The 14,301-nt window shown below is 45.6% G+C and overlaps 1 protein-coding gene across 3 annotated transcripts in view; it reads left to right on the forward strand.

The window, feature by feature from the left end:
* The window catches only part of pip4p2 (phosphatidylinositol-4,5-bisphosphate 4-phosphatase 2), a 105,725-nt gene that overhangs the window by 22,299 nt on the left and 69,125 nt on the right, over positions 1 to 14,301 (forward strand). For all 3 annotated transcript variants that reach the window (XM_068030827.1, XM_068030828.1, XM_068030829.1), the window contains exon 2: positions 14,101 to 14,249. In XM_068030827.1, coding sequence (XP_067886928.1) covers positions 14,101 to 14,249 — 149 coding nt within the window. The remainder of the gene's footprint in view (positions 1 to 14,100; positions 14,250 to 14,301) is intronic.

A 14,301-nucleotide genomic window follows, 5' to 3' on the forward strand; every position in this document is an offset into this window, starting at 1 on the left:
TCTCACCTCCACCTCTGTCACACCGGAAGCATCGGTACCCCGGGACATTGAGCTGCCAGTTCTGCCCATCCCTCAACCACGTTTCCGTAATAGCTATAATTTCACAATCCCATGCAACAATCCATGCTCTGAGTTCATCTGCCTTACCTGTAAGGCTTCTTGCATTAAAGTAAATACAGTTTAGCCTACCAGACCTTCCACGCTCCCTGTCCTGCCCCTGCCCGGCCTACCTACTGGACTTGCTTGCTTTACCCTCTACATTTGCCTCAACTATCTCATCGGAGAGACGGCTACTTTGGGTCCCACCCCCCTGCAAGACTAGTTTAAACCCTCCCGAGTAGTACTAGCAAACCTCCCCACAAGGATATTGGTCCCCTTCCAGCTTAGATGCAACCCGTCCTCCTTTTACAGGTCACCTCTGCACCAGAAGAGATCCCAATGATCCAAGTAGCTGAAGCCCTCCCTCCTACACTAGGTCTTCAGCCATGCATTCATTTGCCTAATCCTCCTATTCCTACCCTCACTAGCACGTGGCACAGGATGTAATCCTGAGATTACAACCCTGGAGCTCCTGCTTTTTAACCTTCTGCCTAACTCCCTATATTCAGTTTGCAGGACCTCATCTCTCTTCCTGCCTATGTCGTTAGTACCAATATGGACCACGACCTCTGGTTGCTCACCCTCCCCTTTCAGAATATCCTGCAGCCGCTCCGAGACATCCTTGACCTTAGCACCAGGGAGGCATTATACCATCCTGGAGTCTCATTTGTGGACACAGAAACGCCTATCTGCACCCTTACGATAGAATTTCCTATCACGATAGCTCTTCCATCCTTTTTCCTCTCCTGCTGTGCAGCAGAGCCCTCCGTGGTGCCACAAACTTGTCTGTTGCTGCTTTCCCCTGGGAGGTCATCCCCCCTCCCCCTGCCCCCAGTATCCAAAGTGGTATATCAGTTTGAGAGGGGGATAGCCACAGGGGACTCCTGCACTACCTGCCTGCTCCTACTACTCTGTCTGGTGGCCTCCCATCTCTTTTCTGCCTGTGCAGCCATTACCTGCGGTGTGACCACCTCACTAAACATGCTATCCACGACGTCCTCAGCATCGCAGATGCTCCACAGTGAATCCACCCCCAGCTCCGTAAAGCGGGTAGCCAGTAGCTGCAGCTGGATACACTTCCTGCACACACTGGAAGCATCCCTGATTTCCCACATAGTGCAGGAGGAGCATATCACGTGGCTGAGCTCTCCTGCCATGACTTACCCTTAGTTACTCCCTTAATTAAAAAAAATACTAATTACACTAGGGGCCTTGTTCTACACACTCCAATCTAAAGTCCTTAAAAAAAAAACACTTTAGTAGTACTCACCTTATCACCAGAGGTTTTTTTTTTCAATAAAAAACAAACTTTCCCCTTATTTTTTTTCAAGATATTTAAATACACTAACAGCTGCTACTCACCAACCAATCACCTTGCAGCTCTCCTTTGATGTCACTGTTGGCTTTTTTTTCCAAAACTCTGGCACGCTGGAAGGGCTCTGACTGCTCTCTGCTCCGCTTCCGGAAGGTAAAGGTCTTAAAAATATTCAAAGATACTGTTTCCACCACCTTTTGAGGAAGAGAATTCCAAAGACTCACGACCCTCTGAGAGAAAAATTTCTCCTCATCTCTGTCTTAAATGGGTGACCCCTTATTTTTGAACAGTGCCCCCTAGTTCTAGATTTTCCCACAAGGGAAAACATCCTTTCCACATCCACCCTGTCAAGACCCCTCTGGATCTTGTATGTTTCAATCAAGTCGCCTCTTACTCTTCTAAATTCCAGCGGATACAAGCCTAGCCTGTCCAATCTATCCTCATAAGACAGCCCACCCATTCCAGGTATTAGTCCAGTAAACCTTCTCTGTACTGCCTCCAACACATTTACATTCTTCCTTCAATAAGGAGACCAGTACTGTACACAGTACTCCAGATTTGGTCTCACTAATGCCTGTATAGCTGAAGCTCCCTACTTTTATATTCAAATCCCCTCGTGAAAATGATAATGTTCTAATAGCTTTCCTAATTACCTGCTATACCTGCATATTAACCTTTTGCAATTCATGCACCAGGACACCCAGATCCCTCTGCCTCTCAGAGCTCTGCAATCTCTCGCCATTTAGATAATGCTTTTTATTCTTCCTGCCAAAATGGACAGTTTCACATTTTCCCACGTTATACTCCATTTGCCAGATCTTTGCCCACTCACTTAACCTATCCATGTCGATTTGAAGCCTCCTTATGTCCTCTTCGCAAGTTACTTTCAGACCTATCTTTGTGTCATCAGCAAATTTAGCAACCATACCTTTGGTCCCTTCATTGAAGTCATTTATATAAAATTGTAAAAAGTTGAGGCCGCAGCACAGATCCCTGTGGCACACCACTCGTTTCATCTTGCCAAGCAGAAAATGACCCTTTTTTTTTATTCGTTCATGGGATGTGGGCATTGCTGGCAAGGCCAGCATTTATTGCCCATTCCTAATTGCCCTTGAGAAGATGGTGGTGAGCTGCCTTCTTGAACCGCTGCAGTCCATGGGAGGTAGGTAGACCAACAGTGCTGTTAGGAAGGGAGTTCCAGGATTTTGACCCAGCGACAGAGAAGGAACGGCGATATAGTTCCAAGTCAGGATGGTGTGTGACTTGGAGGGGAACTTATGCCTACTCTCTGTTTCCTGTTAGCTAGCCAATCTTCTATCCATGCCAATATGTTACCCCCTACACCATGAGCTTTTATTTTCTGCAATAACCTTTGATGTGGTACCTTATCAAATGCCGCCTTGAAATCTAAGTGCAACAGATCCACTGGTTTCCCTTTATCCGCATCACATGTAACTCCCTCAAAGAACTCCAATAAATTGGTTAAACATGATTTCCCTTTCACAAAACTGTGTTGACTCTGCTTGATTACCTTGAATTTTTCCAAATGCCCTGCTATACCATCTTTAATAATAGCTTCTAACATTTTCCCTAAGCCAGATATTAAGCTAACTGGCCTATAGTTTCCTGCTTTCTGTCTCCCTCCCTTTTTGAACAAAGGAGTTACATTCACTATTTTCCAATCTAACGGAACCTTCCCCGAATCTAGGGAATTTTGGAAGAATAAAACTAATGCATGAATTATCTCACTCGCCACTTCTTATTTTAAGACTTTTACTATAGCAACTAAACTAAAAATCAACCTTAGCTAAACAGTACTTGGTAGGTAGCTGATGCACTAAATTACAGAGAAAGGCATTTCCCATTAACTATTAAAACATCTGAAAACCCCACACCACGTTTACATGTTAGTGTTCTCAGTAAAAACGGTACCTTTGCACTTCAAAGTCCCAAACTCCTCCCAGTTGCAATGGGTTGGATCTCCCAGTGTCCTTAACAAACACATTGTCCTCTTCGCTCATTTCTTCCCAACATACTCGACTGACCTGTGAGTGAGGCAATCTCTGGTGACCTGGTCTTTTCTCCCCCGCAAGCCTCGAGCCTTCGAAGCGGGTTCAAGTCTGCACAGCCTTTTGCTGTATCTTCATTGAGAGCAGCTGTTTCTGTCTCTCTGTCTCTCCGCCCCCCACTCCCGGCCTCCTGGGACTGTGCAGCTCCTGCTGGTCTCTTTGTATCTTCCTTTCTTCAATATAGCCTGCCAGGCTTAGGAAAGCCTGTTGAATTTATCCAGAATCAAAAGTCAATAGTCGCTTTCCTTTTACAATATTCAGAGTCCATAATTCTGGCCATATCAAAATGACATAGGCCTTTCTTTGTTTCTGGGTGTTAGCAATTGCATCTCCAATTTGCATTTGAGTCTCCCTGGTTCCCTGTTTTCCCTGTTTACAATGTGAGAGTCTGGCAGGGTAAAACTCATTGTCCTTTCAGGTGTTACAACCTTGCACTCTGTTTTCAAAAGGCCCTTTGTGATCTGGGTTTCCTGTCTTGGTAACCAAGACCCCTGGCTTGTCTGTGGACAGACATGGTGTGAGGTCACATGTCTCCTCCGAATCCGTTTTTACACCGCATTTAAAAAAAAGTTTTTTAAAACCTACTACAAAGTCTAATGTTCATAACAATGCCTTTATTTTGCTGAAATAGCAATGCATTCTTAAAAAACTTGCTTTGTTCTATACAGTAACAAGCCAGTTAGGGGGCATCCTTGATTATCAGTTTTTTTTTCACAAGTATTTTTATATTAACAGTGAGACTTGTGAAACAAATTAATTGGGATAGTCCATTCTGATTTGGATATGTGACTAAAGAAATATTAGTTCCTGTGAACCATGGGTTTTCTAATTTGTGTCTTTGAAAGTAAGACGTGACAAAACTAGTCATCGGGATCTTGTACAAACCCATTTGGTAAAACATGTTATGGACTGCAAATGAAATGAAACTTTTAAGTCACGTAGTAATTCAATTCTTGGCCCTGAATTTCCTTGGGTTCAACCAAATAAAAGGCACTGGTTACTCCGAATCCTTGCTAATTCTGAGAGTCCTTGGCATGTTAAATGGCCTGGACAACTCAAGAAAAGAACAACTTTTATTTTGACAAAAATATGTTGGTTCGTTTACACAATGGGCTTGAAGGAGAGATGGCTGGAGTTTTGGCGAGGGATGCATGAGCATCGCTCCTATGATGGTTGTCAGATGGCACATTTTGCAGCCCAATGCAAATGAGGGGCTTTCCTGCTCCCACAAATACTGGGCGGAGTCAAAATTTGAAGAGCGTGGATTTTCAGGGCTTTTGTATCAAACATATTATTCCTTTATATCTAGAGGACCCGAATACAAGGGAGTAGAAGTCATGCTTCAGCTGTACAAAGCCCTGGTTGGACCACATCTGGAGTACTGTGAGCAGTTCTGGGCACTACATCTTAGAAAGGATATTGCCTTGGAGAGAGTTCAGCATAGATTTACAAGAATGATACGTGGACCTCAAGGGTTATCTTACAAAGAGAGATTACGCAAATTACGGTTGTATTTGCTGGAATTTAGAAGGTTATGGATAATTTGATGAAGTTTTCAAAGTATTAAGAGGAACTGATTGGCTAGATAGAGAGAAACTATTCTCGCTGGTTGGGGAGTCTAAGACTAGGAAGAATAGTCTCAAAAGAAATTAGAGCCAGATGTTTCAGGAGTGGAATTAGGTAACAATTCTGCATGTAAAGGGTGGTAGAAGCTCGGAATCCTCTCTCCAGCAAGTTGTAGTTAATGCTGGATCAATTAATTTTAAATCTTAGAATTTTTTTTTTTAGAATATTACAGCGCAGTACAGGCCCTTCGGCCCTCGATGTTGCGCCGAGCTGTGAAACCATCTGACCTACACTATTCCATTTTCATCCATGTGTCTATCCAATGTCCATTTAAATGCCCTTAAAGTTGGCGAATCTACTACTGCTGCAGGCAGGGCGTTCCACGCCCTTACTACTCTCTGAGTAAAGAAACTACCTCTCACATCTGTCCTATATCTATCACCCCTCAACTTGAAGCTATGTCCCCTCGTGTTTGCCATCATCATCCGAGGAAAAAGACGCTCACTATCCACCCTATCTAACCCTCTGATTATCTTATATGTCTCTATTAAGTCACCTCTCCTCCTCCTTCTCTCCAACGAAAACAACCTCAAGTCCCTCAGCCTTTCCTCGTAAGACCTTCCCTCCATACCAGGCAACATCCTAGTAAATCTCCTCTGCACCCTTTCCATAGCTTCCACATCCTTTCTATAATGCGGTGACCAGAACTGCACGCAATACTCCAGGTGCGGTCTCACCAGAGTCTTGTACAGCTGCAGCATGACCTCGTGGCTCCGAAACTCGATCCCCCTACTAATAAAAGCTAACACACCATATGCCTTCTTGACAGCCCTATTAACCTGGTTAGCAACCTTCAGGGATTTATGCACCTGGACACCAAGATCTCTCTGCTCATCTACACTAACAAGAATCTTCCCATTAGCCCAGTACTCTGCATTCCTGTTACTCCTTCCAAAGTGAATCACCTCACACTTTTCCGCATTAAACTCCATTTGCCATCTCTCAGCCCAGCTCTGCAGCCTATCTGTGTCCCTCTGTACCCTACAACATCCTTCGGCACTATCCACAACTCCACCGACCTTAGTGTCATCTGCAAATTTACTAACCCACCCTTCTACACCCTCTTCCAGGTCATTTATAAAAATGACAAACAGCAATGGCCCCAAAACAGATCCTTGCGGTACACCACTAGTAACTAAACTCCAGGATGAACATTTGCCATCAACCACCACCCTCTGTCTTCTTTCAGCTAGCCAATTTCTGATCCAAAGCTCTAAATCACCTTCAACCCCATACTTCCGTATTTTCTGCAATAGCCTACCGTGGGGAACCTTATCAAACGCCTTACTGAAATCCATATACACCACATCCACTGCTTTACCCTCATCCACCTGTTTGGTCACCTTCTCGAAAAACTCAATAAGGTTTGTGAGGCACGACCTACCCGTCACAAAACCGTGCTGACTATCTCTAATGTACTTATTCTTTTCAAGATGATTATAAATCCTGTCTCTTATAAACTTTTCCAACATTTTACCCACAACCGAAGTGAGGCTCACAGGTCTATAATTACCAGGGCTGTCTCTACTCCCCTTCTTGAACAAGGGGACAACATTTGCAATCCTCCAGTCTTCCGGCACTATTCCTGTCGACAATGACGACATAAAGATCAAGGACAAAGGCTCTGCAATCTCCTCCCTAGCTTCCCAGAGAATCCTAGGATAAATCCCATCTGGCCCAGGGGACTTATCTATTTTCACACTTTCCAAAATTGCTAACACCTCCTCCTTGTGAACCTCAATCCCATCTAGCCTTGTAGCCTGAATCTCAGTATTCTCAACAACATTTTCTTTCTCTACTGTAAATACTGACGCAAAATATTCATTTAACACTTCCCCTATCTCCTCTGATTCCACACACAACTTCCCACTACTATCCTTGATTGGCCCTAATCTAACTCTAGTCATTCTTTTATTCCTGATATACCTATAGAAAGCCTTAGGGTTTTCCCTGATCCGATCCACCAATGACTTCTCGTGTCCTCTCCTTGCTCTTCTTAGCTCTCCCTTTAGATCCTTCCTGGCTAGCTTGTAGCTCTCAAGCGCCCTAACTGAGCCTTCACGTCTCATCCTAACATAAGCCTTCTTCTTCCTCTTGACAAGCGCTTCAACTTCTTTAGTAAACCACGGCTCCCTCGCACGACAACTTCCTCCCTGCCTCACAGGTACATACTTATCAAGGACACGCAGTAGCTGCTCCTTGAATAAGCTCCACATTTCGATTGTTCCCATCCCCTGCAGTTTCCTTCCCCATCCTATGCATCCTAAATCTTGCCTAATCGCATCATAATTTCCTTTCCCCCAGTTATAATTCTTGCCCTGCGGTATATACCTGTCCCTGCCCATCGCTAAGGTAAACCTAACCGAATTGTGATCACTGTCACCAAAGTGCTCACCTACATCTAAATCTAACACCTGGCCGGGTTCATTTCCCAGTACCAAATCCAATGTGGCATCGCCCCTGGTTGGCCTGTCTACATACTGTGTCAGAAAACCCTCCTGCACACACTGGACAAAAACTGACCCATCTAAAGTACTCGAACTATAGTATTTCCAGTCGATATTTGCAAAACACTCCCACAGGGGATGCTGAGACCAAGTGGGCCCACATCAGAGACGCCATCTATGAGTCAGCTTTGACCACCTACGGCAAAAGTGCGAAGAGAAATGCAGACTGGTTTCAATCTCATAATGAAGAGCTGGAACCTGTCATAGCCGCTAAGCGCATTGCACTTTTGAACTACAAGAAAGCCCCCAGCGATTTAACATCCGCAGCACTTAAAGCAGCCAGAAGTACTGCACAAAGAACAGCTAGGCGTTGCGCAAACGACTACTGGCAACACCTATGCAGTCATATTCAGCTGGCCTCAGACACCGGAAACATCAGAGGAATGTATGATGGCATGAAGAGAGCTCTTGGGCCAACCATCAAGAAGATCACCCCCCTCAAATCTAAATCGGGGGACATAATCACTGACCAACGCAAACAGATGGACCGCTGGGTTGAGCACTACCTAGAACTGTACTCCAGGGAGAATGCTGTCACTGAGACTGCCCTCAATGCAGCCCAGCCTCTACCAGTCATGGATGAGCTGGACATACAGCCAACCAAATCGGAACTCAGTGATGCCATTGATTCCCTAGCCAGCGGAAAAGCCCCTGGGAAGGACAGCATTACCCCTGAAATAATCAAGAGTGCCAAGCCTGCTATACTCTCAGCACTACATGAACTGCTATGCCTGTGCTGGTACGAGGGAGCAGTACCCCAGGACATGCGCGATGCCAACATCATCACCCTCTATAAAAACAAAGGTGACCGCGGTGACTGCAACAACTACCGTGGAATCTCCCTGCTCAGCATAGTGGGGAAAGTCTTTGCTCGAGTCGCTCTGAACAGGCTCCAGAAGCTGGCCGAGCGCGTCTACCCTGAGGCACAGTGTGGCTTTCGTGCAGAGAGATCGACTATTGACATGCTGTTCTCCCTTCGTCAGATACAGGAGAAATGCCGTGAACAACAGATGCCCCTCTACATTGCTTTCATTGATCTCACCAAAGCCTTTGACCTCGTCAGCAGACGTGGTCTCTTCAGACTACTAGAAAAGATCGGATGTCCACCAAAGCTACTAAGTATCATCACCTCATTCCATGACAATATGAAAGGCACAATTCAACATGGTGGCTCCTCATCAGAGCCCTTTCCTATCCTGAGTGGTGTGAAACAGGGCTGTGTTCTCGCACCCACACTTTTTGGGATTTTCTTCTCCCTGCTGCTTTCACATGCGTTCAAATCCTCTGAAGAAGGAATTTTCCTCCACACAAGATCAGGGGGCAGGTTGTTCAACCTTGCCCGTCTAAGAGCGAAGTCCAAAGTACGGAAAGTCCTCATCAGAGAACTCCTCTTTGCTGACGATGCTGCTTTAACATCTCACACTGAAGAATGCCTGCAGAGTCTCATCGACAGGTTTGCGTCTGCCTGCAATGAATTTGGCCTAACCATCAGCCTCAAGAAAACGAACATCATGGGGCAGGATGTCAGAAATGCTCCATCCATCAATATTGGCGACCACGCTCTGGAAGTGGTTCAAGAGTTCACCTACCTAGGCTCAACTATCACCAGTAACCTGTCTCTAGATGCAGAAATCAACAAGCGCATGGGTAAGGCTTCCACTGCTATGTTCAGACTGGCCAAGAGAGTGTGGGAAAATGGCGCACTGACACGGAACACAAAAGTCCGAGTGTATCAGGCCTGTGTCCTCAGTACCTTGCTCTACGGCAGCGAGGCCTGGACAACGTATGCCAGCCAAGAGCGACATCTCAATTCATTCCATCTTCGCTGCCTTCGGAGAATACTTGGCATCAGGTGGCAGGACTATATCTCCAACACAGAAGTCCTTGAAGCGGCCAACATCCCCAGCTTATACACACTACTGAGTCAGCGGCGCTTGAGATGGCTTGGCCATGTGAGCCGCATGGAAGATGGCAGGATCCCCAAAGACACATTGTACAGCGAGCTCGCCACTGGTATCAGACCCACCGGCCGTCCATGTCTCCGTTATAAAGACGTCTGCAAACGCGACATGAAATCGTGTGACATTGATCACAAGTCGTGGGAGTCAGTTGCCAGCATTCGCCAGAGCTGGCGGGCAGCCATAAAGACAGGGCTAAATTGTGGCGAGTCGAAGAGACTTAGTAGTTGGCAGGAAAAAAGACAGAGGCGCAAGGGGAGAGCCAACTGTGCAACAGCCCCAACAAACAAATTTCTCTGCAGCACCTGTGGAAGAGCCTGTCACTCCAGAATTGGCCTTTATAGCCACTCCAGGCGCTGCTTCACAAACCACTGACCACCTCCAGGCGCGTATCCATTGTCTCTCGAGATAAGGAGGCCCAAAAGAAGAATTTGGAAAGTTAAAGTCCCCCATAACAACTACCCTGTTACTCTCACCCCTGTCGAGAATCATCTTCGCTATCCTTTCCTCTACGTCTCTGGAACTATTCGGAGGTCTATAAAAGACTCCCAACAGGGTAACCTCACCTCTCCTGTTTCTAACCTCAGCCCATACTACCTCAGTAGACGAGTCCTCAAACGTCCTTTCTGTCGCTGTAATACTCTCCTTGATTAACAATGCCACACCCCCCCCTCTTTTACCATCTTCTCTGTTCTTACTGAAACAATTAAATCCCGGAATCTGCAACATCCATTCCTGCCCCTGCTCTACCCATGTCTCCGAAATGGCCACTACATCGAGATCCCAGGTACCAACCCATGCTGCAAGCTCACCCACCTTATTCCGGATGCTCCTGGCGTTGAAATAGACTCACTTTAAACCAGGTTCTTGCTTGCCAGTGCCCTCTTGCTTCCTTGTAACCATATCCCTGACCTCACTACTCTCAACATCCTGTACACTGGCACTACAATTTGGGTTCCCATTCCCCTGCTGAATTAGTTTAAACCCCCCCGAAGAGCACTAGCAAACCTCCCCCCCAGGATATTGGTACCCCTCTGGTTCAGGTGAAGACCATCCTGTTTGTAGAGGTCCCACCTACCCCAGAAAGAGCCCCAATTATCCAGGAAACCAAATCCCTCCCTCCTGCACCATCCCTGCAGCCACGTGTTCAACTCCTCTCTCTCCCTATTCCTCGCTTCGCTATCACGTGGCACGGGCAACAACCCAGAGATAACAATTCTGTTTGTTCTTGCTCTAAGCTTCCACCCTAGCTCCCTAAATTTCTGTCTTAAATCCCCATCTCTCTTCCTACCTATGTCGTTGGTGCCTATGTGGACCACGACTTGGGGCTGCTCCCCCTCCCCATTAAGGATCCCAAAAACACGATCCGAGACATCACGAACCCTGGCACCTGGGAGGCAACATACCAACCGTGAGTCTCTCTCGTTCCCACAGAACCTCCTATCTGTTCCCCTAACTATGGAGTCCCCAATGACTAATATTCTGCTCCTCTTCCCCCTTCCCTTCTGAGCTACAGGGACAGACTCTGTGCCAGATATCTGTACCCCATTGCTTACCCCTGGTAAGTCGTCCCCCGCAACAGTATCCAAAACGGTATACCTGTTGTTGAGGGAAACAGCCACAGGGGATCCCTGCACTGCCTGCTGGTTCCCTCTCCTTCCCCTGACGGTAACCCATCTACCTACTTCTTTTACCTGAGGTGTGACTACCTCCCCATAACTCCTCTCAATAACCTCCTCTGCCTCCCGAATGATCCGAAGTTCATCCAGCTCCAGCTCCAGTTCCCTAACGCGGTTCTCGAGGAGCTGGAGTTGGGTGCACTTCCCACAGATGCAGTCAGCAGGGACACTCTTGGCGACCCTTACCTCCCACATTCTGCAGGAGGAACATACAACTGCCTTAATCTCCATTCCCACTATTCCAAATTCCCAACAAATCTACTGAAAAACCAAAAAAACAAAAAGTCAAAACTTGTTAGGTTAGCAATCCAACGGACAGAACTTCCCAAATAAAAAGTTTACCTTATCAACACACCAGAGTCCTTTTTTTTGGTTAGAGGAGGAGGGTGGGTGGGAGACACTACACGTGTAGTGTCTCGGGTACAGCCACCACACAAATATATACCCTTTTCCTTACCCAGCAGTCCCCTGGTCCTCCGAAAACAAAAGGGAATTCACTTTTAAACTTACGCTGAAATTGACTTCTCAGCTGTAAGCCCGTTCACGCACCTCCGTTGCTATCAACGCTGCAGTCACCGAAAGCTGAAATTGACTTCTCAGCTGTAAGCCCGTTCACGCACCGCCGTTGCTATCAACGCTGCAGTCACCGAAACTAAAAAGTTTTTTGTTATCCAAATTAAGGGAAATGGGGCAAAGGTGCAAATATGGAGTTAAGTTGCAGATCAGCCAAGATCTCATTGAATGGCAGAACGGGCTTGAGGGCTAAATGGCCTACTTTTGATCCTATGTTCCTAAAGCATGTACCTCACACCCACCATGTCTGTACATCTTAATAATTACTACATTAGAGGCACTATATAAATGTAAGTTGTTGATAACTTGAACAAATATCTGATTGCCATTAGACAGGTAGAAGAAAATAGAAACTGGTAACTGGAACTAGCAATCCCCAATGAACCAATCAGATCTCTGTTATTTCTGACTTTTTTGAACAGCCACATTGTTTGCCCAGTCTAACATCATTAACAGACTCTGAAATTCCTGGGGTCACAGAGGGTGAAGGGCAAAATTTCTGCTTAGGAAGGGCGAGAAATTTGAGACAGAACCCATTGCTGCTGAGATTCCACTCAATTAACCATGTTGCTTTTTAAATTCCAAGGAGTAGCGGGTGGATCTATTTTTATATATCAAGGGAAATCCTGGGTTTTGGCTGAGAGATTCTATTCTTTCCACCCTTAAATGGAAGAGTGAGTACCATTGATGCTTCAGGAAAGACTGCAGAAGCTACAAATAAACACAGCTTCTCGTCAGCCTAGCTAGGCCCTTGGGGTCCCAATCAGAACGGCTAGTTGTCACTTTGACATCAGTTAGTGAATCCAAGCTTTAAATTGGCCTTGTAGCATATGTTTCCATGGTCATTTAAATAACTCCATTTGCATGCTTCCAAGAGAAGTCTGTGTCATCAACTGTGGTTGGATACGAGTTCTGCTCCACTGCACTTGTACTCTCAAAGCGGACCTCCAGGAATTTTGCAACCATAAAATCTTGCATATTTATCAAAACAATCTTTATTTTTTTACATTAAAATTGCTATGATCTACTTTAAATGTGTCTGATAGCTGTTGCCCCCAGAGGCTTACCCACTCTTGGGTCCTGGTTGGGTCCTGGTTTTGAGGTTTGCTTTTTTCTGGAACTTGCTTTGTTCAACTGGATCTTTCTTCATTGTATGTTTTGCGCCCCCATGCGAGTGCAACCTTTCAGTCCTCTGCGCGTGCACACTCTCAGTACTTTGTCTATCTGTCCTCCTCTTTCTGGAGGCCAGCACACTCTGTCATATGACCTGGTTCATCTTTGATTTGTCCTGAGCAGCATTGCAGGAGATAGATCACCAGCTACAATTTCAGTTTTGACATTGTTTGCTGAATCAGTTATGGGTTTCTTCAAAACAAATTTGAGCTTGTTTGAGCAGCTGTTGGTGACGAAGTGGGTTAATATACTGTCCTTTCTGTGGTATGTAGAGTCTAGAGTCATTTATGGCGTATAAGGAGGCCATGTGGCCCATTGAGTCCATGTCGGCTCTCCACTGAGCAATCCAGTCAGTCCTATTAACTATGCATATGCCAAGAACATTGGCAGGTTACTGGTCTGTGGGGAATGCTAACCTGAATCTGATCCCTGTAGCTTTGTAAGTTTATTTCCCTCCAGTGCCCATCCTATTTCCTTTTGAAATCATTGATCGGCTTTGCTTTCACCATCCATGTGTAAGCAAAATTGAGGAAATGAAAGTCTCCTTTCTAAGCTAACTTTGATTCATTGTTTTATTACAGCAAATCAACAGATAATGTGGGTCCAGATTGCCTTTCTTAATATGATGAAGCAAATCAAAAAGCTGGAAGATGTCTTTACTTTTCTGGCAGCAAAAAAAATGTCTTCACAGAAATAATTTCACATAACCCACAATGTATCCTTATGGGACAACTGTGTATATGCCAAGAGCATTGGCAGGCTACTTGTCTGTGGGGGATGCTGACCTGAATCTGCTTCTGTTCTTAGCGAGCATCCACATATGCACTTTCAAAAATTGATATGATGAGGAGCATGAGCTCCAACTATTTTTTTTTCCTTGCCTCCTAGCCCAAGGTTGCTGAAACCCAACTGCACTGCCACATTGCTACCCCAAGGTTAGATCAGCTCAGGGATCAAATCTAGCACCATTTCTGATCTGGTGCAGCAACTTAACTAACATTTATCCACGATCCATTGGGTAAGCCAATAGTTCCTATTCTATAATGACCTTTATTTCAAAACCTTTTAAAAATTAGCGATTGTGTTTTTGTTTCTTCACAGGAGAGCTCCCACCTCCTTACAGCCCAGTGGCGAGTCCTGATGTTGGAGGAGTGCCAGTAATAAACTGTCGTGTGTGCCAATCCCTGATTAATTTGGAGGGCAAGCTCCACCAGCATGTTGTTAAATGCACTGTTTGTAATGAAGCCACGGTAAGAATATCTTTTTTTCTATTCGTGCATGGGATGTGGGCATTGCTGGCTA

The sequence above is a fragment of the Heterodontus francisci genome, chromosome 5 (genome assembly GCF_036365525.1).
Source record: "Heterodontus francisci isolate sHetFra1 chromosome 5, sHetFra1.hap1, whole genome shotgun sequence".
NCBI lineage: Eukaryota > Metazoa > Chordata > Chondrichthyes > Heterodontiformes > Heterodontidae > Heterodontus > Heterodontus francisci.